The sequence below is a fragment of the Eucyclogobius newberryi genome, unplaced genomic scaffold, assembly GCF_026437365.1.
Source record: "Eucyclogobius newberryi isolate DKJ021-1_F unplaced genomic scaffold, fEucNew1.0.hap1 SCAF_5, whole genome shotgun sequence".
Lineage (NCBI taxonomy): Eukaryota > Metazoa > Chordata > Actinopteri > Gobiiformes > Gobiidae > Eucyclogobius > Eucyclogobius newberryi.
In genome coordinates, this window is record NW_027316167.1 from 22634146 (window position 1) to 22661416 (window position 27271).

The 27271-nt window shown below is 39.6% G+C and overlaps 2 protein-coding genes and 2 non-coding genes across 9 annotated transcripts; 3 read left to right on the forward strand and 1 right to left on the reverse strand.

Moving 5' to 3' along the window:
* Nucleotides 1-110: 110 nt before the first annotated feature.
* On the reverse strand, nt 111-11219 carry znf821 (zinc finger protein 821). 5 transcript variants are annotated; one of them, XM_072465376.1, is made up of 6 exons: nt 11024-11219; nt 5183-5314; nt 4941-5059; nt 4462-4557; nt 3610-3776; nt 111-2928 (listed from the first exon to the last, which is right to left on the reverse strand). In XM_072465376.1, exons 1-6 carry the CDS (start codon nt 11025-11027, stop codon nt 2019-2021), a joined length of 1428 nt encoding a protein of 475 aa, XP_072321477.1. In that variant the 5' UTR covers nt 11028-11219; the 3' UTR covers nt 111-2018. The 5 variants fall into 5 exon arrangements, with proteins under 5 accessions (XP_072321477.1, XP_072321478.1, XP_072321476.1 ...); XM_072465377.1 differs by having other exon boundaries at nt 5183-5296; nt 11024-11161; XM_072465375.1 differs by lacking the exon at nt 11024-11219 and adding an exon at nt 8591-8643 and having other exon boundaries at nt 4941-5056.
* Nucleotides 11170-26050, forward strand: ap1g1 (adaptor related protein complex 1 subunit gamma 1). 2 transcript variants are annotated; one of them, XM_072465373.1, is made up of 23 exons: nt 11170-11302; nt 14354-14557; nt 14636-14760; nt 14836-14977; nt 15069-15165; nt 16391-16467; nt 17484-17579; nt 17657-17737; nt 17833-17931; nt 18009-18064; nt 18138-18251; nt 18328-18468; nt 20354-20408; nt 20478-20600; nt 20678-20767; nt 21091-21215; nt 21288-21392; nt 21500-21641; nt 21719-21842; nt 21924-22025; nt 22108-22268; nt 22370-22468; nt 22562-26050. In XM_072465373.1, the coding sequence occupies exons 2-23, from the start codon at nt 14357-14359 to the stop codon at nt 22661-22663; spliced, it is 2457 nt and encodes an 818-aa protein (XP_072321474.1). In that variant the 5' UTR covers nt 11170-11302; nt 14354-14356; the 3' UTR covers nt 22664-26050. The 2 variants fall into 2 exon arrangements, with proteins under 2 accessions (XP_072321474.1, XP_072321473.1); XM_072465372.1 differs by having other exon boundaries at nt 11183-11306.
* LOC140381789 (small nucleolar RNA SNORD71) lies at nt 15988-16066 on the forward strand. Its single transcript, XR_011931280.1, has one exon. It is a non-coding gene; the product is annotated as a small nucleolar RNA SNORD71 (small nucleolar RNA).
* LOC140381790 (small nucleolar RNA SNORD71) lies at nt 20188-20266 on the forward strand. The gene has a single exon (XR_011931281.1). It is a non-coding gene; the product is annotated as a small nucleolar RNA SNORD71 (small nucleolar RNA).
* Nucleotides 26051-27271: the final 1221 nt, after the last annotated feature.

A 27271-nucleotide genomic window follows, 5' to 3' on the forward strand; every position in this document is an offset into this window, starting at 1 on the left:
ATTTACAATAAAGTCAGTTTATTTCCACATTCACCAAGTTATGGACGGTACAACTGCAAATGGAGTGGCTTTCCAATCCACCAAATCCCTTATGTTTAACATCAGCTCGTTTATTTGGCCTTGGTCATGGATTTTCTGTAAACATGGACGTTACTAACTCCTTAATTTTAAAAGCTAGTGTTTTTAGTTGCTTTAAAAATAGGCAGGCATATATAAACTGTTGAACACAGTCACACTGAACATTTGAGGAATGCAGCTTTACATCATGCAGTGTTTATTAAATGCTCGGGGTTCAGGGCTCGCTTAAGAAAAACCTAAGGTTCTGCCCCAGTACCTTCAGTCTAAAAACAATGAGTTTGGGACTCCACCAAAGTGTCTTCAACCATTGGACACAACTGTATAACAAAACAGCATCACAGCAGTCAAAAAGTAAAAACGTTAGAGAATACCTAGTATTCATAGTCAAGAGAAACAAAATTGTTGATTGCTGCCCTGGGTACAGTATGATGTAAAGATGGCAGTGACACCCTGTTTTGTCTGACAAACATGGAGGAAATAAATGCAACTGCTCTTTACGTTCATAGCACACTGAATTTATACAGTTTTATGGACCAAAATGTAGAAGGCTTTTAGTCTTCTTAACTGAGTTACATTGCCTGAGAAGCTCATCTTTTGTCACTAGTTTATGAATAAACTTGCCTCCTGCATAGATCCTATTAATATATTGTGTATGTTGCATAGAAGTGTTAAATCTTGGTGCTTGGTTGTGCATTGTGTACTTCCCAAAAATAATTTTTGAATTTTAGGTACAGGAAAAGTGAGGTAACTATCACAATCCCAAATTACCGTATAATTTGATGTGACCAACCCATATTAGTCAGAAATCTTATATAACACAATAGGATATTTTAAAATGTTCTAAATATGTGCTGGCATTAACAAGACTAATGTTAATTACATGATTATGCATGGAACGGAAGTAATAAACAAATGGGGATACCAAGCTCACTTTCATGGTTGATTACTACAAGTCTGCATGATATGGGAAAGCTACAACTATTGCATACATGTATGATTTACTTCCATATGGAAAAACAGTTAACAAAATTCAAGTATTTTACAAATAAAATTGTTAGCAAATATCAAGGAAACGTGCCCCTATGACCACTATTCCAAAGTCATGAAGTAAGAGCTGAGGTAACGGATTTACTGTTCAGGAACAGTAATAGCAGCACATACTAAGTTTTCAGGAATGCTCCAATGAAAGCTCTATGAAAAACATGAATAAAAGACAAACCTAATTGCAAATTATACAACAGAACATGATACAATTGGTAAAAAGAAAAAAAAGATCCATGGACTTTCAACATTGATAATGTGCGTTGAACATAAACAAACCTGAATACTGGATACTAGGTGATAAATGTTCCGAATGCCTTTGTACATATAAAAGTGCCTTGGTGACAAAAACAACCTGCTGTGTAATAAGTGTACAGTACAGAGAAGAGCCTGGAGTAAGCCACAGGACTGAGGGCACATTTAACGGTGCCAGCTGAGGTAGGTAGTTTTCCATGTTGAAGCCAAGTTGGCAGCTTGAAAAGAGGTACAGCCACCATTAAACTCAAAACATTGGCCAAACAGTTGACCAAAAACTAGTTGAGCTATAATTCCCCCAGTCCTATCACTGATGGCTTATGTGCAAAATCTGTTTCCATAAAATAAATATACAGAAACATGAGTTGAAAAGTACCTGTTTTCATCTTCTTGTCCATCAGATGAATGGATAAATCTCTTTACAACATGCCAATATCCCATTCAACATGAAACATACAACCCTGTTCATAATGTTTGAAGTGTAATAAATTAGAAACCCAAGTAATTTGCTTTTGACAACAAAGCAGATTGTGCATGAGGTTGATTTAAGATGGTCATACAAGCAGCTGGGAATGATCATGACGTGCTTTGGAGGATCAGAGGTTAGGTTTGGCCATAATGAGATCGTCTTCTGATTGGTCCAATCAGGGTAATTTCATAAACAAACCATTATCAATGGATGGGACAGGCATGGAGCAGGGGAACTGGAACAGACTCATGTCTGCTGTGATGGCGGCCATAGCCGCAGGATCGTGCTCTATCTGAGTTCTCAGAGCTGGGTCAATCTTCTCCAGTCGTCGTTTGATCCTCTTTGCCTCTCGTTCACGTATCAGTCTGGCCTGTCTTTTATCAGGCGTCTCGTTGGCTCTCTTGGCCCTCATAGCCTCCCTGTCCCGCTGCAGCCTTCGTGCACGCTGCTCCTCTGTCTCTTGCATCCTCTGCATGCGCTTGGCCTCGCGATCTCTGAGCCTCCGCATCTCCCTCTCCTCCTCAGATTCACAGGCCCGTTTGTTCTTCTTAGCTGTCCGTTCTCGCTCTAGACGCTGCAGACGAGCTTCTAGAGGTTCATTCTTCCGTCGTAAGGCCCACTTTCTCATTGGAGACTGAGCCTCAACTAACTGCTGATAGGCCACGCAGCTGTTACACACCAGCAGTACTCCGGCTGGATAAACAGGCATTGGACTGAGAATGTCAGGGATGGGAGGGAGGCCTGAAGAAGAGGAGTTTAGTGCGTCTGGGATTGAGGCCAGCGATGGGCCTTCAGAGAGCAGACTGTCAGATAGTGAGGGAAAGGGCTGGTCAGAGCCAGTACATTGTCTGGGCCCATGGCACTGACTGGAGATGTGGCCAGGACCGTGACAAAGACTGGGGTCCTGTCCTGGAGAAGCGCAGGGCCCCTGAGAAAGCTGACAGGGAGCTGAACCAGGGCCATGACAAGACCGCCCCACTGGGCTGGGGCTTCCCATGGGACTGTTGGAGAGAGACAGAGAACACACATCCCTGCCTCCACTCACCTCCATCCTGCTTATGTCAAGAACTTCGGTCAGCTTTTCCCTGTAAAGACACAATTTGTCAAACATTATGTTGGGCAGTCAGAAACCTCTCAGATATTTCAGAGGTCTATATTAATTATAGCTACATATCGAATATGTGCTGTATGCATTTATATATTGTTCTATATTGTAAAAACTAAATAATATTGATGTCTGTGTTATTGTTGTTGCTCTTTGTATCTTTTCAGATTTGTTTTGACAATTATGCCATCAGAAAGCATGGATTTCCAGGTAAATCCAGTTAAACCTAAAAGAATCCTCACTACATAAAGCCCAGCCAATCATGAATCAGTGAAAGAGCAGCTCTGCAGCTCAGTGATGCCGCTTTCGTGTGGTGTCAGATAAATCATGACTTTCTGAGTGGAAGTTGCACATGAACGCACACAGGTTGGCTGAAAGAGCACTGCCCTACATAACCGTGAAAGCGGCATAAATTCTGGAGGATCGGAGCTTTCACATGAGAATGGCCATTGAATGAGAAAAACGAACATGTTTCTTGATTTTACCTGTTAAGACACTGGCAACCCAGGCTACATACTGTTGCTACATACCAAAATACATTTTATTCATCAGGCTCAAATGTATAACTGCCTATTACGGAGTTACAAATACATTTGAGATGTTATTAATTTTGGTTTTCATATTTAAAAAATAAGTTTGTACAGGCTGCAAATGTGTAAACCTTTTGAAGTTGTTGGTGTCGGTGAAGTGTGCGCCGCAGACGGCACAGTTGGACAGGCGGTCCTCTGAATGGATGAGAAGATGCCTTCCCAGAGAGCCCGGCGAACTCAAGGCTCGCCCACACACTGGACACACATAACTCTTGTTGTTGCTCATCACGGTCGTATGCTGTTACAGATCACAAAACAAGATAAATGGAGGTCAAAACATCACATAAAAAAAACTAAAGCTGAAAGAAAACCTAAAAACAGAAAGAGGAGGGGTGACTCCTCAAAGAATGTGACTAACAGTTGAGGGAGAGTCAAAGTTGGGCAGGTCTAAACTGAGAGAAAGCACATGTGTATCATGGGGATTGTAAGTGTGCATAACACTTATCATCAGCAATATTTTTTGTAGTGGGTACACGCAAGTCCCGCTGCACTTCTACTGTGTAGCACTCACTTTAAGCCTATTATCACAGAACTAGACTTTGAACTGTGTGAGTAGTTCTATGACAATAGGATACATCCAACTGATGCTGTTCAGAGCTCTCCTCACTCTCCCCTCACCTGCTCTGTCCTCCAGAAAGGACACACGCTCTCGCACGCTCTCACACGCGTGCACTCACACACTCTTTATGTCAACGCTGTTTCTTGTAGAGCCGACGCTAGGGCTCAATCTGACATGGACCCGCTGCTCTGACATGACGGACATAAGCGTGTTTAGGTCTGACAGCTTGCTCAAGGCCACGTCAGTCCCGCAGCTGCAGGTCTCTTCTGAGTAAACCCAGGCAGTTTGGATTCGGGGCTAGACCATAGACACCCGGTAAACGGGCCTGGGGACGCCTATGGTTCAGAGACACTGATTTTCTCACCTGGTAGACATGAGATATTAGTTTTTCAGGGCTGCTAAAGTCCAATGAGCAGAGAGGACATGCAAAGGTGCTGTGGTCGCCACCATCCAAACTCTCCTGAATGACACAAAAGACCAACATATATACGTGAGTTGAAGTAAAAAAAAAAAAGTCAGCTCAAACTACACTTTGTACCACACACACACACACACACACACACACACACACACACACACACACACACACACACACACACACACACACACACACACACACACACACACACACACACACACACACACACACACACACACACACACACACACACACACACACACACACACACACACACACACACACACACACACACACACACACACACACACACACACACACACACACACACACACACACACACACACACACACACACACACACACACACACACACACACACACACACACACACACACACACACACACACACACACACACACACACCTCTTTTACTCCTGCTCTTTGCAGGCGGCACTGCGCTCTCTCGGTGCTCATTGGGTCTTCAGCAGAGGTGGTGTATGACAAATCCTCCTCGTGGTTGTCTGGGTCACTGTCACTGTCTTCTATGGGGGCAAACACAGCCCTATCAATACAGACGCACAACAGAGCAGAGTAGGACTTACTCTCACTAACACCCCACAGTCCCAGGACGCTCCGTCACTCTTTCTTCTGGACTGGCTCAGTACCTGAAAGGCTATCCTGGCCCTGGAGCTCTTGAGAGTTGGTGCTGCAGCATACGCTCTCTTCTGTGAAGTCCTCACGGCTGTCCATGCTGATCGAGTGCTGAAGACCTGTCATGCCTGTTGGATGAAATGGCCCTGGAGTCAAAGACAAACAATTACATACAATTACTGGTAGTATCAAAACAGATCACAACATAAAAGTTAAAGGTAATGTAATGCATACTGTTTGAATTCAGTGTAATCCTAGTATCCAAATACATGTTTTTCCATCTCCTCTTTCCACTCACCATTAGTATCTCACTAAATCTATATAGCTTGCTCATCTAGGCCTCTGTCCGGTGGAAATAACCTTATACATAATCACTATCCCTCTGATAAAGATAAAAAAGATTCAGATTCTTTCTACAGATTCTTAAACTCATCTATCTTTGTCACTCCGAAAACAATCCTCATCACCTTGAGCTCCTCAAGGTGATGGAGGCTGTTTGTCTCTCTCATCATTTTCAACAATGACATAAAACTAAATGCATAATCCCACAAATATGTATGCTGCAGTCCCAAGGGACACGAAGAAGCCTGGACTTTTCTACGAGCAGCATCATGTCTCAGAGTACCACCCACACACAGAAACAGCCTGGCTCGCCCTCTGTCCTTTCTGCTCAAAAGTAGATCTGAACACTGCCAAATCTACACCATTCTGCTCTAGAGAAGAGGAGGAAACGGCTTTATGCGGCCTCTACAGATTTTCACATTAACAAAAAAAAGTCAAACTCAATTGCAAGTAACCCGAATGTAAACCGAATGTTAAAAGCATATCAGGCCAGGCTTGCATTTTTTATTAAAAAAAAGTACCAGAAGAGTATCAGAAGTTGTAATAACAGTGCTATTTTGTACAATAAATTATAGGATAATGTAATTTGTCACAAAGCTCCGATTGAGATAGAACAACCATCACGCTCCAAAGATTCGAGCTTTCTCATTCGGAGGTGACCTGACCCCTGAGCCATGTCCTGAGGCATGACTGGCACGATACAGAGGCGCCGGACCATGTTTATCAGGAACCCTTCTTATCATATTATCTGCAAACAATGACAACATAGATAGAATGGCATGACATTTTCCCATTACAGTATCACCATCACAATATTGGCTAAGGCAATAATCAATAGCGCAATAACAATATCAAGGTCCTCCCTCTGACAAAAATGTGCTGTACGAAAAATTTAACAAAAATGTAACAAAAGGTCTGATTTTACTAATTATTTTCCTCGTTAAATCTCAATTCACCTTAATTTAGCCTTGGTTTTGGGTCTATTAAGTTTTTATTTTGATTCAGTCTGACTGAATGAAGGCAAGTCATAGATATAGATATAAAATATCGCAGAAATATTGCATTCTTGGAGCCCAGTTTAACGTGTGTGAGAAGTTAGAAGTTTGTGAGTGAAAGCAGTGTGTTTCTCATCTTCTCGTTCGCCCTGGCAGTGCAATAATATAACTATGGTTTGACAGCACAAGGCCAGTGATTGGCTCCCCATCCCCCTCTAGTGTCTAGGGTCCATACATCTGCCTCTCCTCGCTCCTCCCAGGCTCTGTGATGTTATCAGTCTATGCTCTGTGAGAGTCTGTAGGCAGGAGGTGACGCAGTGTCTGACTGGATCCAGACAAAGAGACAAACTCATCAGCCACAAGAAGGAGAGGGAAGGGTGGTATGGAAAGGGGGGGCCCGCAAAACAAAACACACAAAAGATAGACTGCACAAACTCAACTCCAACATCACGCAATAGGGGTCCCTCCTCCTGCTTACAGCCACTATCCCGTTCAAAAGCACAGACAGACACAGCGTCTGAATCTGCAGGAAACACAGAGGCCTCTCCATCGACAGACTGCGACAGAGCCAGACATCAGGTCACTCTCACTGGGAATAAGTGGCCACCCAATGCAAAATGAACAAGAACTAATATTCCTGCTCCGTAAAATGCTTAATTTGTATGTTTTGTAGCTACTGCAGATTGACAAAAAGCATGCCTAAAATTAACCTGCCTTGACATTTTGGTTTTTGCACTGGTTTGAGCTTAAATGGTGAGGAAGGATCAGTCATAAATTACAGCAAAACAATCTTATGATTTGTTCAATTGAAATCGCAGTATTGATATTAAAGATTTAATAATAGAAAGAAGTCTACTGACTTCCATTTAAAACTGCTGCATTGCTGGGCCACTTGTGTTTAATTTACTTTAATTTTCATGTTTTTTTTTTTTTTTTTTTTAACGAGGCAGGAAAATGAAACAAAACAATTGATGTGTTTATAATTGTTTATGCATTCGTCAATATATGAATTCCAGCTGCATTTTTTAAAAGGTTAAATTTAGTAGTATAGTGATGAAATAAAATATAAATGTGATTGTCAATCTGAATGTTCGATGGAAACATTTAATGTAAGAAATAGAAAACAAAAAGCGGTGTTAAGGAATAAGTTTCTGGCACAAACTCATTGTGAGATAGAAAGATAATCATAACAAGGACGTTTTAACATTTTAGATGGATTGTCCCTAAACTTTTAAGCAATTAGGGTTAGGCTTGAAACAAACATATTAGGGAAATTAGTTTGACATTAGTTGGAATTGCAACTTTCTTGTTTTTGTTTAATGTTACAACTTTTTAAGTTTTGAAGGTAACGTCTAAAAGTTGTTCCAGTATTGCAATTCAAGCTAGTTCCATTACACCTCATGTCTGGTAAAATGTCACACTAAAGTGGCCACACAAATAAGACTGAGGGCTGTTGTGGCATTGTCTGGAATTCCTTGTGAGTTTTTGTGAGAGTGTCAAGCCTGTCTGGACTGTCCCGCTGTCTGTCTGGTTTGACCCCATCTGAAGGAGACCAAGACAACAAAACATACCACCTTAAATCCTGAAATAGACCTACAACAAAGTCATGTCTTAAACCATAAAACACTACTTTGGGACATCCAATGGATTTCCCCTTCACTTTAAGGGGTAAATGAGCTCATTACCTTGTGGAGATTACAGCATGTGTAAAACAAAGTAGTATTTCAACACCATTGAAATAAGTAACTATGTTTAGAAGACCCACAAGTACTTCACACACAACAAGAGTTTTCAAACTCACCACAAGTGCAATAGACACAAACACTAGATAAACTATATCGCACTACTTCATCTGAAACTCTGGACTACAGGCATCATAAACCTAGAAATGCACATGGTGTAAAATAGCCCACATGTAATTATTATCAAGCTAAACATTCACAGACTCGCCAATATAGGAAAGAAATAAAGTCACTCCGTTGACCACTGGATATCGTAATGTTTGATTATACTGCATTAGGCCAACAACAACACATCCTAACAGGCTTTTAACTCGGAATTGAGCAAATTAAATATGCTACCTACAGTTCACTTTGAAGGGGTTGGTCTGTTTTCGTCTGGACATAGTAATGTCCACTCCCGCAGTGGTCCCACAAACCCGTGGGTAATCCGCACTGAGAGCCCACTCTCGCTGCGCGGAGCACAATGAGGCTGACCATCAATATCACGGGGGCCCAGGGTCAGTCCAGACCCGCTTGGGACCCTAAATAAAAAGAAAAAAGCTGCACCCGCACATGCGTTCACATGTTTCCCATCCCTCGGTTCAGCAGACTGTGCCGCAAACCCTGCGGAGCAGTGGGGGCTCTGCGCCCTGTGCACGCGCTGGAGCCACGCACGAGCTCAGCTGCGCTCCAACATGCGCGCTAGTTGTGAGGGGCCAAACAAACCTCCAAACTCACACTCTATCAAGTGTAAGTTGCCCATGCAAGTAACATATGTAACGCCCCTGATCTAAGTGTTAACTACATGCCCTAAAATCGAAAAATTGTAACCTAGTGCTCTCTAGTGGACAAACACTAGTCTAATATATATGACGTGATATGGACAAACCAAACGTCATTCTATTTTAATTAATTAAAAATGCAACTTAAAAGTCTATGCAACTTACATCAAGCCATGCAAAAGTGGTATGCATATATTAATATTAATATTCTAGTTAAACAGTAAAATAGTGAGCTTTATGTCAAATTTTCAATAGTTATTTCTTTAATAGTTTCTCTTGAATTTTTTACTGCATTGTACCGCATCTGATGGTATACTAAGTGTTTTTCCCCCCACTGTGGGGCAAATAAAGGTTCTCTTCTTTTTTCTTTTTTCCTGTGCACCACAATTATCCAGGACCTCAAGTAGTAGCCGACCCTCATCAAAAAAGCCCAGTCAAAGATGTACTTCTTGCGGCAGCTGAGGAATCTGCCAGCACAGATGATGGTGTAGTTCTACCATGAGTTCTTCACAGCCATCATTGAGTCCATCCTCACCTCCTTCATTACCGTGTGGCACTGTAGCCACCAGGTGATGTGCTAAATATCGAAATATTATCGTAATACTAAATTTGGTGATACGGTACCAATATTGTGGGCTGCTGTATCGATATTGCCATGAGTAATTTTTGTTATAATTTCTCAAATTATTTTGAGACCGCGCTGCAATTTTGTTGCTTGTTTAAAGAAAGGAAACTTGTTTACGCAAAATATTTGACATTTTGACTGTTTTCATTATTAAAAATTGTGTATTTAATTTTTAGTTTGTGCAGGTCGTGGTGTAACTGTTGTTAAAATATATTGGTTTCTTTCAAAAATAGTGATATCGTAGAATATCATGAGCAATGTGTTCAATGTCTGTCGTTTGTGTTGCACCGAACCACCAGGACAAGTTCCTATATCTGTGATTTTTTGTTCATCAATAAATGGCAATAAACCCCTTTCTGATTCTGATTCAATACATCGATAATCGCATGTATTGCAAAATGGTGATATCATCGTATTGTGAATCACATTGAATCGTGAGGGACCCTGTGATTCCCAGACCTAGGAGCCACAGCCAGGGACAAACACAGACTACTGCACTTGTGCGCTCTGCTGAGAAGTTAAGAGGCTGCAGACTTCCATATCTGCAGGACCTGTACGTCTCCAAGACTCTGGGACGAGTAGGTCGGATCGAGCCTTCTTACCCTTGTCTATTTAGGCACACCCCTCGGGCAGGAGGCGACGATCAGCACAGACCAAAACCTGTCGCCACAAAAACTATTACTTCTACTCTGCTGTTGGACTAAGGAACATGTCACACACCAGCAAATCACCTTAAAAATAACTCGCTGTTGTTTTGGTTATCCTGTCCATATTGTATATTTTGCATTGAGACCAGGTCTATTTTTATTAGACGTATTTAATTATGCGTGCCTGTTATTAAAATAAATATTTTTATCCATATAAATGTATGTGTTCATTTTCCATTATATTGTCCACATTTGCAGTGTCACATTCCATGTTTACGCAAAGTCACCTCTAGGGGCGCTATATGCGTGAAGAGCACATATTGGATTCGTCATCACTGGCGCCACGAGTAAACGAACCGCAACACGACGTTGACGAGGTAAAACGTATTCTTCCGCTGGGTCAGGATAAAATACTCCGTCTCATCATTTTGATGTTTACAGTTACATTAGACAATATCATCGTTAGCGGTTGTTGGGCAATATGGCAATTTGGAATATTAAAAATAACCCATTCGATGAAAATACGCCAGTCAAACCTGCATACACTATGCATTTTACATCGATGTTGTTACAGTGTTCTCGTTAGCCATTTAGAGTAAGCGTATAGCTTTGGGAAGCCAAAGACTACGATGTATATCTATATTAACGCTAGTACATCTATGAGTAAACCCCGGTTTTAGCCTGGCAACACAATCAGCTGACGTTACATTCGCACAAAAACAAAATACGTTTCCTGATCTTACCCATGTTGCTCAATGAGCAGCAGAATCACGTCCTGTCACCGGGAGAGACAGCGTTCAGCACATCGAGGGTCCCACAGAGGCGTTTGGGGGCTTTGCTGGTCACATCGATGACAAACTTCAGCTCCGCAGCAGCTCCGCACTTCTTTCACAGACCTGTAACCTTCCGCCTGCGGTAGATGTGCTGAGGCTGGTGTAGCCACCATTTTGCATGTCTAGTGTGTTCCTCCTTCCACTGCTAATAGAGACGATTCCTGCTATTATCTGGCATCATTTCGGCCTGTAAGTAAGTCATTTGCTCAGAAACACTCTGTAACCTAAGTCACTTTGGATATTTGGTGCACAGTTACGCTGACAACACTAACTGGGGCGCTGCTTAGGAAGTCGCAGTTCAGAGTGGACCGGGGTTGTGCCTGACAGCGGCTAACTTAGCATTAGCAACTTAGCTTAGCATTAGTGCTGTAGTCTCACGGTTAAGTATCTGCTGTGCTAGGGATGTGGAGCCCGGTAGAGTCAGTCAATATGTGCAGATCCTTAACAGCTATGACAACTCTTAAGATAAAGTATACATATAATGGAATGATACTTTTCACCTGTACTTTTCCTGCAGTGATAGACTTGCGTTGACATAACTAAAGCACTGATTAGGTTAGCTAATGTCTCAGTGGAAAGGCTAGCTTGTAATCCCTATGCTTATAGGAGGCCGAAACGGCATCATGAACAGGTTTAGGTGTCATATCCACTTCGCAAAGGTTTTTAGTTTAATTACGACTCCCAACATTTAAAGCAACGTTGCTTAGTAGTAGACTAATATATGTTTATTGATTAAAAAATATCGAAAACCTAACGTGTAACTAGTGCTATTACATTGGCTCGTACTTTGGATTACTTAAGAAAATAACTCGTGTAGGTCTTTTGCTTACTTTGGTATTTTATGTTGACCCTAGTGTACGTCACTTTTGTAGTTTGCAGGATATTGAAATTTAAAATATTATGTCTGCTGTCATTTGACAGTTTGTGCACTCGCACGTCAGCATTTGCACACCTCAAAGCTAACTGAGGCTAGCATGAAGTGTGGACGTAGACTACTTTTTTAAATTCAATCTAACCGCTATAAATGGCTATGTGTTATTATTTTCTATATTGGGTGTATGTCCGTACTCGCTCTTAATCCACTAAGGCCCTTTAACGCAATTATTAGCGCTATTTTCTTAGAAATACGGTGTAACAGGTTAAGGAAGTCAGCTGACATTGAAGTGAGACAATCATTGACCCATTTGGGTGTAATACATTTACAACTTTACTGTTTCTGTTCGTTTGCAATCCCTCTTTTGGTGGTCCGCTTGATGACATTGTAGATTTGAGGAAAAACACATTTGTGCCTGCTCACCTCAGTTCTTCAGTGACTGACCGGTATGTTGCCTGCAATGAATGAAATAAAGTACTAAGCCCTCAAGATGTTAAGTTTCTGAGTCACATCGGCTCATCTTGTTCTCCTCACCACATTGGGACAAACTTATGTAGAAAACAAACATGGAAATATCAAATGTGACTTTCAAATATTATATTTGCCTTCCACAGCACAGTTTGGTAAAGGTTACCAGTTGGCACCAACAACACGTTTATTAACATTAGGCGTTTTATTGGCAGTTTAGTAATTCAATTGCATTGTTTATGACTATGGACACACTTTCTTTGTAAAATGCTTGGTTTCCCCTTTGGTTGTAAAAAGGTGTGGCTTGTTGCTGGTTGGTTGTCAAGTGTCCTTAAGCAAATGTAGGCTGACTGCTCAAACCTCAAGAGAGGCAAAGCTTGTTGTTATAGTACATGAACACATATGCATTATGAGTAAAATTTATATTGAAATTCACCATTGCCATTCTCATTTAGTGTTGTCACACGTTTCTTTAATATTATTACCATGTGTTATTTAGGACTATAGTTCTTTAGTTGATTCATTGTTAATTTTATTAATTGACAAAATATGTTATTTGCATTGAGTGAGTCAGCTGGAGTTTTAGGAGTGGCAGAACAGATAATCTGCCTTTCCACTCATGAACATGTCGTTTACTTATTTATTATTATGCAAGATCCTAATTTTGAGAGCTTTTGTCAGTGCCATGTTTCGCCCTCTTTTTGTTTTCCGTCTAACCCGTCTTTAGTCGACTACAGGCCTAGTGGTCTTGTACTAGTTCTGTAAAAGCTCTGTGCCAGTTCAAAAGCATTCAGGAAAGGTCAAACTTTGCCATCGTTATATAATTATTGTCTCAATTAATTTTTTGATAACCCTATTCCTATTACAGAAATCAACAAATGATGTATTTTAGCTGTATATTTGATCACTATCTGTATTAAACTATTTGATGAAGACAAATCAAAAATCCTTAATTGAATCATATGTTTTTACCTGATTGTGTGACCTGGCCATTTCTGTGCTTCACCGTCTCCTGTTTTTTGGGCCCTCAAATTTAGCATTAATTATATATCACCTCTTTAAACATCAAAATGTGGCGCCTCACTCAACCCGACAGATGGTACCTATTTAAAATGTTTTTATTCATCTCATTTGAAAAGGATATTGGCTGTTGGTTACAGTGTAAAAATAGATGCTGTCAGAGTTTGCTTAAAAGGCTGGACATAAATAAACCCTGATACAATTGCAATGCTTTTCCCCCTCTGTAAATGGACACATGTGTACCTTTTTACTTCATGTTGTATGTTCTGAAAGGCCACAATACTTTTCTCAAAATGTAAATGCACTTTGATGTGTTTACAATGCACTGTGAAGTCTTGATCAGTTTTGTCATTCTTTTATTCATCCCTAATGTTACCGGTCTTTCTGTAACTTGCCTGTTCTTTCAATCTGTTGGAGTTTTGGAACATTTAACAGTATCTCTCCGATTTCTGAGAAAGCAAATTCATTAAATTACATCATCAGTTGTAAATGGTCACATTTATTTTTAATTTCAACTTCTTTTGCATCCTGAAAGTGCTAATCACCAATGAACCATTCTCACATACACTTTCATAGGCAAGGCAAGTTTATATGTAGAGCACAATTTGTACACCAGGCTATTCAAAGTGCTTCACACAACAGAAAAAATGCATTTGAAATCACAAAACTATTGAAAACAAAAAAGAGACGAGTGCAAATAAAACTGTCTGCACACTAACATAATATTTGTCCTCTAGTTTTCAAACATCCCATTTGGGTCTAAATTTGACAAAATTGATTTATAAGTTGCGTTCAGTTTTTCCGCGTAATTGAGGCTTGAGTCTAACCTGAACTCTTAAATTTGTTATCAGTTATTAACTGACTTTTTATTTTCTCAGAGAATGCCAGCTCCGATCAGACTGCGGGAGCTGATCCGGACAATCCGGACAGCACGAACCCAGGCAGAGGAGCGAGAGATGATCCAGAAAGAGTGTGCTGCTATACGGTCCTCTTTCCGAGAGGAAGATAATACCTATCGTTGCAGGAATGTGGCCAAGCTACTGTATATGCATATGTTGGGCTACCCAGCACACTTTGGACAGGTATGTGTATTCACTGTTCATATGTACAAATAAACAGCTTTTACACATTGTACGGTAAACTGTTGTCCTTTCTTTCAGCTGGAGTGCCTGAAGCTGATTGCATCCCAAAAGTTCACAGACAAACGAATAGGTTATTTAGGTGCTATGCTGCTGTTGGATGAGAGGCAGGATGTTCATCTACTAATGACAAATTGCATTAAAAAGTGGGTACATCTTAGAACTAGAGGATGACATCGTACACTGTCTTTGCTGCTTACTGTTCTGCCTTCTCTCTTCAGTGACTTAAATCACAGCACACAGTATGTCCAGGGCCTAGCCTTGTGTACACTGGGCTGCATGGGCTCATCAGAGATGTGTCGGGATTTGGCTGGTGAAGTGGAGAAGCTGCTAAAAACATCCAACTCATACTTGAGAAAAAAGGTATGAATCATTTTTATTCAGCCTCGCACTGAAAGAAAACACACTCTGGACATGTTCACGACTGACTTCTGGCCATTAAATCTAATTGCAGGCGGCTTTGTGTGCGGTTCACGTCATAAGAAAAGTTCCAGAACTTATGGAAATGTTCCTTCCAGCCACAAAAAACCTGCTCAGCGAGAAAAACCATGGTTAGTGCAAATGTTTTGTTAGGAGATACCCTCTGGCTGAAAAAATAAATTTAAATTATTTTCTCACCACTCTGCAATGTCCTCCCCTTTTTGTTCTTTTTAATTTTTAAGTTCTTTTGCACAAAAAGAAAACTCTTCTTTCAATTCGTTTGCATACAATTCATGAAATCATCTGCATGAATGTTTGAATCAATTCACTACTGCACATTTTTTCCTAGCTATTCCTTTTATTTATATATCAAAATATTTACCAGTACATGGAGTTTTATTGGCACAGATTTGATTAATGCTACTTGCTGAGGCTGCCTTAAGAGTGACACTGCTCTACATCAGAAAGTGCTCTGCTGAATTTAGAACCAGGAGATGCTTACAGTCAGAAGCTATTTAAAGCCACCAAGTCACTGTTTATTTTATTTAAAAAAAACAAAAAAAACATGTGTCCTTTTTGAGTATTGTTGGCCAGCAAACATGCCTCAGAGTTCCCACCTTGACTGCCGGGCCACAGGGGCCTTTCTGTGCAGAGTTTGCTCCTTGTGTCTGGATGGGTTTCCTCAGGGCACTCCGGTTTCCCTCCATCAACCCAAAACATGCACAGGAGGTAAAGAAGTCCAGCTTAGGTCCTGACCAAGCCTCGCTCTAGAGATGCGTCCCCGGGCACTGCGATGCCCACTGTTCCTGACGGGTGCCCCAGAGGCTCAGTTTTCTACATGGCACACGAATGCAGCATTGCTGCATGCAATTAAATAAATAAAATGCAATTAGTTTAAATCTGATTTGAAATACAAGTCATTTTTTAATCTAAATCTGCACAAACGTTGCCTAAAAATGCTGTATGATGAAAAAAAGAGTGATCCATCGTCTGAGACGCAGTGCTGACACTTAAATAGTCTGACAGCATTTTTTAGCATAAAGATGTAATTAAATTTACCCTTCAGTTTTATGGTTGCAGCGGACACATTTTCCAATGGGGACAACAAAGGTTAACCTTAAACCGTATGGTTCAGGAAACTACTTCTTGATTTCTAAATTAGGTTATGATTAGTTGCAATTAATCTATTCACTTATTTTGGCCCCACAAAATGATCAGTTTTTAAGTGTAAAGAACAACGTACAGTGACCTGGGACTCAAGAGAACAGAAATCGTCTTCACCACATACTTCAGCTACAAAACTCATTTCCATGTGCCTTCTTATTTGTAATGGTCTCTGTTCTGGTTGTTGTTTAGGTGTTCTCCATACATCAGTTGTTCTCCTCACTGAGATGTGTGAGAGAAGTCCAGATATGCTGGCCCACTTCAGAAAGGTACAGAGATTTTTCCACATGCTTTTGTCTAAAGCTCACACATGACATCTCATTTCCCTTTGCACATTATACATTATCTTATCGCTAAGTAAACACACAGCTCCACATGCCACACCACATTTCAATCTTGAACTCTGTCTACTTTGTGTGTACTGCTTTGGCTGTTCTGCTGCTGCCTTTTTTTCTCTAGGTGTAACCGCGCTCAGAGGTGCCCCCCTCATGGTCATGAGCTCAACATATTTTAGCTTTCTGAAAGTGAATGACTTCCCCTCCCTAACATCTCCCTCATATTTTTTCTGTCATTTGTCTTTGTTACAATTCCTGCATTGTGTTAGAATGAGAAGGTAAGAGTACATTCTGATCTCATAGCTGGTGCATGCTGTAAATAGTAATTGTCAGTCACCTCAAATGTAAATCTTTTTGTTTTGTCATATTGTTTTCCTTGATTTTATAAACCTTAAGTGATCATTATTCATCACTGTACCGAGTCAAATATCCAATACTGGATTTTGTCTGACACATTCCTCACAGTTTGTGTGTTTTATTTTCCTTATTTGAGCTAATTTGGTCACAATGGTGTCTGTGTAAATATAGGCCCATATGGCACTACCACACAGTCTAAACTATATGGGCACTGGGCAGTTGGGCACAATAGAGTAGAGTAAGACTCACAGCCCAAACAGGATAACTTTATCTGTCTGTCCTGCACCCCTCACTGGAAAATACTTATTTATGGACCTCCATTTGTGTGCGTGTTTAATTTAGGGACTTAAATAGGTTATTAATCTTTTGTATCCGTATAAATTGTACGGTATGTAAAATTTGTATAAATTATGCATTTGCGGTTAGACAGAATATACTCCATTATTTATTTGTGCAGACTATAAGATTCTAATGTTTGTTGGGGTCAATGTGTGTCACAATAAAATCATCAAACTCTTATCAATACAGCATTAATGTTTGATGCATGATAAAATGCTCACCGTCGTTTATTTTTCTCTTAATATTTTGATCAGCTGGTTCCACAGTTGGTGAGGATCTTGAAGAACCTAATCATGTCCGGGTACTCTCCTGAGCATGATGTGTCAGGCATAAGCGACCCTTTCCTCCAGGTAAGGCTTAGCTCATGTGTCAAGTCTCTGCCGTTGTCAAACAAAAGCCTCATTGTTCTGAATCTTGGTGTGAACAGGTGCGGATATTAAGACTTCTACGAATTTTGGGCAAAAGCGATGATGACTCTAGTGAAGCAATGAACGACATTCTTGCACAGGTACCTTTTTTTTTTTTTTTTTTTTTTTTTTTTTTTAACAAAAATGAACCAATTCAACCACTGTATGTTTTGGCATAACAAATGGTGTGTTACAGGTCGCAACAAACACAGAGACGAGTAAAAATGTCGGAAATGCCATCCTGTATGAGACTGTATTGACCATAATGGACATAAAGTCTGAAAGTGGACTACGAGTGAGTTTATTATTCCAAAAAGTTAAAAAATCAATGTAATATCTGCTCTCATCTGTAAATTTTCGATCTATTTACAGGTCTTGGCCATTAACATTTTAGGTCGCTTCCTTTTAAACAATGACAAAAATATAAGGTTAGATTTTTGTACTTAAGTGATGCATTTTTTTGAGTCCACACTTATTCAAGCTGGCGTCAATATTTTATAGATATGTGGCATTGACCTCTCTACTGAAGACGGTACAGACAGACCATAACGCAGTGCAGAGGCATCGGAGTACTATTGTTGATTGTTTGAAAGACCTGGATGTGTCGATTAAGAGGTAAATGATTACTGTAGTTGGTTAAAATGAGCTTGATGTATTGATCGCAAGATTTGTCTCGTGGCTCTATTTCTAGGCGTGCAATGGAGCTGAGCTTTGCTCTTGTCAATGGCAACAACATCAGAGGAATGATGAAGGAACTGTTGTACTTTCTGGATTCCTGTGACCCAGAATTTAAAGCAGACTGTGCATCAGGAGTCTTTCTAGCTGCAGAAAAGTATGTACAACAAGTAATTCTGTATTCGTGCTGCCTTTTATTTGCAATGGGAATCGCACCATTTTTTCAAGTTGAAAATTGCAGATGATTGAGAATCCCTGTGTATAATCAAAACATACAAACTAAACAAAGATGTTAAAATCCTATACTGGTTGCCTTATGACCAAAGTCTTACACTTAACAGCACCAACCTGAGATTCAAGGTCTGCATTCAAAGGTTTAAATGTTTTTTTACCAGATTGTTAAAGAAAATCAAATCAAGTTTTTATATATTTGAAGAATAATTTTGCTCTGAGAAACAGGACTTTAATACGTACAAATGAAAAGTTATTATAATGAAAAAAGTAAACAAGGCAACAACCACCACATTTTTGTTACAGGCGTAATGGATAATTTTTTGTCCCAAATCTGAGTCTCATTTCGTCGTGGCGTGGACGGCCGATTAGTCCTGCCACGTATCAATCATAGAACGCACCTACCGCTCACCTGCAGCCTCGTTCTGGCTCGTCCCCAGGAGAGCAGCACGTGTCCCCAGGAGAGCAGCACGTGTCCCCAGGAGAGCAGCACGTTTCCCTGCGTCTAAGCGCATGGATCTATCATAATGTAGTTCCCTCAGTGTATAGGACAAAATTAAGACCGAGAAAGACAGTTCGAGCTGGCTCGAAGAGATGGAAATCTACGGGAGACGAGAGATGCGATCCATCGCGCTAATAAACATACGCACGTTTAACCGCGAGGCTGTTGTGTAGGTCCGCACGGGGGGAGTGCACATGCGCAAATCCGCTTGAGTTCTCAAATCGGCAAAAAATCGCCCATTACGCCTTTAATTCATTATTTATCGATTACGTTCAAGGGGAATACTAATTTAAATTTACAACTGCATTAATAATCTGGACAGCCACTCTACTAAATATATTAAAAAGAAATGGGAAAGAGAAGGTATTTTTCTTTTGACTGACCAAGAATGGGAAAATATTTGTACATCTCAAATGAGAACCACAAAGTCACATGTTTGGAGGGAGTTCTGATGTCATTTTCATATCACTATGTCGAAATGCCCATTGCTCACAAGGAAACACTACCTGCTAGAGAAACTGTGGTTGCCAGGAGGAAAACTATCACCATACGTTTTGGGAAGTGGTGCACAGATATGGACATTTTAGGCCAATGCCAATGTTTTCTATAGGTTGTTTTTAAACTTTTTTTATATATATATTATCAAAGAAATATTGTTCTTCTTTATACTTTCTGATTCCGGTTTTACTTAGATTATTGCTCAGACTAAAGTGTCGTCATCCTGTAACAGCAGCAGCGACAGTCTCTCCTCACTCTGATCACACTCTGTCTCTCCTCCTCTTTTAAACCTCTTACACTAAAGTTAGATGGAGGAAACGTGTCTAAACTGTTTAGTAGGACAACTGGTCGAACGTTGTTTAATTGCATGTATCGCAGGGTGTGAATGAATTTCTTGCACTTATATTTTATGGTTTTGTTTCTGCATATTAACGCAGCATTCATAGCTTAAATCAAAAACTGTCTACTGTATATTTTTCAAGATTATTTTTTTTACAACAGAAACATACTTTCAATTTCCAATGCTTATCTAAAAAATATAATCTTCATTGCACATGAAGGCAGCATTATTACATAGGCTAATACAGTGTAAATATTTAAATTAGATTTTTTAAAACATGTCTGTTAATCGTTAAATGTTTCCTACAAATGCTGTATGATGAAAAAAAGAGTGATCCATCGTCTGAGACTCAGTGCTGAAACTTACATTTTCTGACAGCATTTCAAGAATAAAGATGTGATTAAATCGACACTTAATTTTTTTAACTTAAGTTTTATGTCTGCCTTGTTTTTCTTTGTGTGTTTTTTTAAGGTATGCTCCATCCAAACGATGGCACATAGACACGATTATGAGGGTTCTGACCACAGTAAGCCCAACTATACAGTTCATAAATCTATCCGCCTCTTGGTGTTAACATTTGACTTTCTGGCTTCAGGCTGGGAGCTACGTCCGAGATGACTCCGTTCCCAACCTCATCCAGTTGATTACCAACAGTGTTGAGATGCACGCCTACACAGTCCAGAGACTCTATAAGGCACTGTTGGATGACATTTCACAGGTAAAGATCTGTTCTGTTTCAAATGAAGCACATTGTCCCATATGTTGTGGAGGTGATCAGTATTTTGTGTTCTGCAGCAACCTCTAGTGCAGGTGGCATCGTGGTGCATAGGAGAATATGGAGATCTGCTTGTATCTGGACAATGTGAGGAAGAGGAGCCGATCCAGGTATCTGTTTTTGGGGTTTTTAATTGCTAAGTTGAGCATGTCTAACTGGAAAGTGTGGGGTTCATATCATTGTTCTTCTACAACATTCATATTGCACTATACAAACAATTCTAGTCTACTAGGTGTTCTCTTATTAGTAAATTGAAATTGTTTTTTCTTTAACGCATGCCTAATGCATTTTATATATTTTGCTTCATTGTTGTATGTTGCACCGAATCACAAAAGCAAGTTCCTGGCCTGTGAATTTTGTTCACTGACAATAAACCTTTTCGGATTCTTCTCCAACATCTGGACTAATCATACTTGTGTTGGTCTGAATTCAGGTGACTGAAGATGAAGTTCTGGATGTGCTGGAAGGACTTCTTGTGTCTAATCTATCGACTCCTGTAACTCGGGGTTATGCTCTTACTGCCATCATGAAGCTGTCTACGCGCTTCAGCAGTGTAAAGTAAGTAACACCAATCCATCCATTCCTTTTACTGAACGCGCTGTAATTATATTATATTGTATATTTTTTCAGCCGAATCAAGAAGGTGGTGTCAATATATGGAAGTAGCATTGATGTTGAGCTGCAACAGAGAGCCGTGGAATATAATGCACTTTTTAAAAAATATGACCACATGAGGTAATGCGTTTTTTGTTTTATTTATGCATTACTGCAACTTACTTAAAGTTATTATTTGCTACACTACGTCCAGGTTTCATACCTACTTTAATATCTATCTCTTTAAGGCCGGCTTTACTAGAGCGAATGCCCATCATGGAGAAAACCTCCACAAACGGCCCAACCGAGATTGTACAGACCAATGGAGAGACGGAGCCTTCTGTTGTAGAGCCCAAACATCCACCCCCAGTTACACAGCACACCAACCAGGTATGTCAAAGAAGTTTGAATGGCCAAGAATACATATACTAAATGAATAACAAAAACATATCCCCTTTTCCTTTCAGGCAAATGATTTATTAGATCTGCTAGGTGGTAATGATGTCCCAGTAATTCAGACAACACTACCCACAAAACCAGCTTCAGCAGGTGGAGAGCTTCTTGATTTGCTCGGGGATCTCTCACTAAGTGGTAAATTAATGCTCAATCTTCCTCCTAAAATTGTGGATTTTCCATCTGTCCTAAACCCTGTTCTTGTTTGTCATTGAGTAGGCAATTCAGCGCCTCCTGCTCCCACTGTCCCGGTCTCCCAGCCCCCTTTCCTTCTAGATGGCCTTTCCTCACCGCCCCTTTTCAATGATATTGCGGCTGCAGGTGAGGGTCTTTTAGTCATTTACTCGCTCTGTAAAAAATGTGTTTGATATGCTCTTCATGGTTTGATTTTGCATTTGCAAAGGTATCCCTCCCATGACGGCATACAACAAGAATGGTTTGAAGATAGACTTCACCTTTGAAAGAGCTAACCCCAATCCAAACGTTGCAGTCATCACCATTCATGCTTCCAACTCAACAGAGGCAGAAATGACAGACTTTGTTTTTCAAGCTGCAGTACCAAAGGTAAGCAAGCAGTCACCTCATGGTAAATGTATAAGTACCTTTATTTGGCTCGTTTCCACTTAAACGTCTCCTCTAATGAGTGTTTTGTCCCTGTCTATTAGACATTCCAGCTGCAGCTCCTATCGCCCAGTAGTAATGTTGTCCCGGCGCTAAACCAGGGAACAGTAACACAGGTCATCAGAGTTCTCAATCCACAGAAGGTGAGTGTAATGTCTAGCTTTACTTTTCAGGTTCATTACAACAATTTGCGTTCCTCTTTCTAAACCTGATTATTTAATCCCACCACATTTCAGCAACACCTACGAATGAGGATCAAGTTAACCTACACCCACAAAGGCTCGCCTGTGCAAGACCTGGCTGAGGTGAACAACTTCCCACCTCAGTCGTGGCAGTGATTATTGCCTTTGGTTCTTAAAAGCCCCTTTATGGGAACTTTGAAAACTATTTTCTTTTCACTTCCCTCCTTCTTCCAACGGACCCCCCTGTGACACACACAGACCGCTGCCCTCAAGTTGCATGGGAAGCAGCAGAGCATCTAACACAGGAGAAAAATCTGGATGTTATGAAGATCTTATAGAGAACAATTCGGAAAACATATCAATGTACTGCTCTTGTGTGTTATTTTTCGTCATGTATTTCACGGTTTATCTTCACAGATCATATTTGCGGCACTCACTTTTCAAGAGTAGTATCCAATAGTATCAGTTCAGTCAATTGTATGCTTTATTAGATTCAGTCATCAACACTGTTCAGAGATGAATGTTTCTGTTTGCTATCAGTGTTTGACCTGAAGGCACATGTCTCTGTGGTGGCTAAACTCCCAGATGTTACCATAAACCTCTAGGTTTTAAGCATCTTAGTAATCTATGAGCATATTTTATATTTTAAATAGGCCACAGAAATTACATAACTTCTGTCATGTGATGTTAACCAATAGAATTCATCTGGTGGTTATTTTTAGCTTCAGGGGTCTAATAAATTAAAATGTTGCAAAGTTTCTGCATTGAACCTGTCCAAAACTTGGTCCTCACGTCCTAATTTGCATTTAAATGTTATATTTAGATCGCAAATAGTCCAACTTTAACTTAGTCACCATGCACATACATGTTAGTTTTGAATGTAGTTGCCATGCACTGAATGCTTTTCCTCTATTAATCTTCATAACGGTCTCCTCTCCCGGGGGGCCTCACCCTATTGGCACTACTATTTTGATTTATGTTTTTCTTTAGTCGAGTGACTTAATTATTTATGCCTGATATCAAAGTGATGTGCCTTTCTGACTTGGGTGGATAAAACTCTTTGTTTGTACATCTTAAATGCTGTCTGAATCTGAGGTTGTTGTGCAGCTTTAAAGGTTATCATACTTTTTTTAATTTGCTAATGCTAAAGGATTTTTACATAAAATGAATTTCTATAGGCTAAAAATTATAGCTCATAAGTCCCAATGTATGTTCTTCATAAATTCTAAAACTGTGTCCTGGAGAAATCAAATCATTAAATCAAAAATAAAATCTGGATTTCTTGGCAGCTATAATTTATAATCAGTAATAATACTCCCACTGGTACTTTGGTACTGGTTGTGGTGATTGCGCATGACGAAGAATACAAATTAGAATCCTGTCTATACTGTCTGGGACAGTATTCTTTATATCTCTCAATCTTGTTTTGGCGTTGGAATGAGCTTTGAAAATGAAATGGGAGCATTTGCATGAGTGATGTTGTACTCATCACTTGACACGCTTAGTAGCGCCGTGATGGTGATTGGGTATCAGCAGATGTTTGTGGGGTACTTTTCCCTATGCTTCACTGTTTAACTTGTGACCAAATCGTTAAGACTTATAGCTTTGAATATATTTTGAGCTATGTATGTATATGGAGATTCACTTTTGTTGCTGAAAGATTCTCTGGCTTGTTCTGTACATATGGAGATTTTTCCAATGATCTCTTGTACTATCTAAATTTTGTCTCTTGTACCATCACCCTTTTTTTCATTATCATTTTTCATTTTCTAAATAATCCAATTATTGACCTTGTAAATAACTAAATACATCTAGTCAGCGTTGGTCTCCAAAGACCTCCATGTATCATTGCTCTTATTGTAAAATATATGATCTGCCTGTATATTGTATATAGTTACAAACAAAAGCTGATCAAGTTAATAAAACAAAAGATTTAGACCAGAAATTTAATTGTATGCATATGTGTACAAAAAATTTTAACGGAAAGATGCAATTGACCTGCATTAGATCCACTATTCTCGCCATACTTCATTCATGAAAGAATGTGTCCTCTTAATTTCTGTCACAGAGATGATTGTGTCAGTCAGCTTTGAGGGGGGCTTTTTGGGTGTTGACATGGGTCAGAATCTCTGTCAACAGTAGATATGTGAATATCGGTCTGTACTACTGAAAAACCTGCACACAGTGATGCACAGATGCAGAAGTGGAACTTGATCTTAGTCCTGTTTTTCTGGCATGTGTTTTATCTTTCATTTTTCTTTGGCATATTTTAATAAGTTACCCAAACTTAAAAATATACCAAGTTGCACCTTATGATATTTATAAACTTTCTGTATGGGATTTTGACTTGCAGCTGAGGCCTTTTATGGCATCCGATTGTATCTTTCTTTTTTAAACAGATTTTTCGCATTTCACACTTAAGTTGATAGTTTCCCCTTTTTTGATCTGAAACTTAATATTATACACCAAGGCTCTTGTTTGAACATTGCAGTTTTTAGATTTACAATAATGATGCTTTGCTCGGCAGAATATTAGTTCCGTGTACCAGAGGTTCATTCAATCTATGTGGAGAGCTTCAGTGAAGTGCTGCAAGCTGCTTCACTGGCGTCAATCCCATGGTAAACATTGCTATTAGATCAAAGCCACAAGGAGGCGCTGTTTAAAAGTCCCGACAGGACAGAGATACGTTGTTCTATATCCGAATGTTTTTGTTTGTGTTGATTTATTGTCTTATTCAGCCAGTATATTTGTTTGTCATAATTTATCAGACTACCGTGAATCATGTTCAATGGAATTGACATGTCACAAGTGCATTGGACACAGAAACTTGAATCAAAGAAGAGAAGTGGGACCCAATAGCAATGGTGTGCCCAGTGTGTGAAGTGTAGCCTTCTGTGCGTGCGTGTGTGTGCGCCAGACACAAGACAACGAGGACGGGGATGTTGTAGGACATGTCTTATCAATAGTAGACATGGCTGCAATTTCAACTTTCAGCTTCTGAGCTGCATGTGAAATCCTGTGTAAATACTCATTTCTACTTTTTGAAGTGCAAGGAAAGTTCAGAATCTGTCAACACCCTCATGGGACAGAACATGTACTCTTACTTGGTCAGGTAGTACTTGCTGTCATGTTTGTAAGAGAGCTCACCAGCCAATAAAGATGAATTGGGTGTTTTTATACAACTGGAGTAGCCTAAATTAAAATGCAAACAAAGGGCTTGTAAAAGCATACAATTTTCCTCACGGGTCCCAGTTAAAACGGCATTAAAAAAACAATCTTAACTCCCCAATACTATAGGACATATGATTTGTAATTATTTATTATTTGTGTAAGGTGAGGCCTTGACCTTTCAGTCAGGTTTGACCAGTCTAAATGAATCTCAGTTCCATGACTTTCAAGGTGAGTGTGAATGTCAGACTGAATAATGATCACAGATACAATGCTGTAAACAATTAAATGGGATATTTTCAATTTATGCTGTGTATTGTCTTTTGGGTTGGAGAAAATGATTGAGCAAAAATCTAAATAAAAATCTATCAAACTTTTGTTTTTGTAGTTACGTTTTTATTTTCCCTTAATTTTAATTTGTACAAGAACTCATTTACAAGCATAAAATACCAATTCTGAGTAAGATCTAGTTTAGTCAGATACTTATTTGTTGTAACTACAAATAAGTGGGGTTATGGTGTGGGTAGGTGTATGTTATGACAACAAACACAAGTGCAACTTATTATGAATGCAGAGATGTCATGAGCCCATCGTCTCATGTTGCAGCATGACAATGCACTGCCCCATGTTGCAGGGATCTGTTCACATTTCCTGGAAGGTGAAGACATCCCACTCACCAGACATGTCATCATTGAGCAGGTTTGGGATGCTCTGGATCGTGGTATACGGCCTGCCAATCTCTAGCATAACTTCAGAGTCATTGAAGAGGAGTGGACCTACAACCTGATCAACTCTGTACTTGGTGAGGCAAATGATCACACCACACACTGACTAATCTCACATTTCAGTGTCCTTTTTATGTGGCCAGCCTAAGGCACACCTGTGTACACACCTGTGTGCAAGATCTGGCTCTATCCATTTTTCAAATGTATAAATCCCAAAAGTGTGCAATTTTGGTCTTTGTTTTACACATAACATGCCTTATTCATATAACAAAACTATTTGGAAAACTTTTTTTATGTATGTACATTTCTATGCAATTAAACTACAGAAGTTTTGAATTGATGTTTCTATTTTTTTTTACTATTCCTCTGGATCGCCATTAATGCTGAATGTTATTTTGTTTTCAAAAGTATTATCACAAACAGTAATTTTGTCAGTTGTTGATATCACTGAATGCTTTTAAGTCTCTTTTGAGTTGTGCAATTGGTTATGTTTGTTTGCCTTTTTGTTTTTGTCAATGTGTTTTAATAATGTTACTTTGGTATGTGCAAATATGTGGTATTTGATATAGGCCAATATTAATAATCAGAAAAGTTTTATTGCGAGTGTCAATGAACAGAATTCACAAACATAGGAACTTGCTATGGTGAATAATAATAATAATAATAATATTGATAATGATATAATACTAATGATAATGATATAATAATAATAAAATAATAATAATAATGATATAATAATAATAACAATAATAATAATAATGATATAATAATAATAATAATAATAATAAATATAGCCGCAAGCGGCAATGATCGGCCCTCGCCACGCCGCCGCCACGCCGCCGCCACACCGCCGCCACGCCGCAAGAGGAGG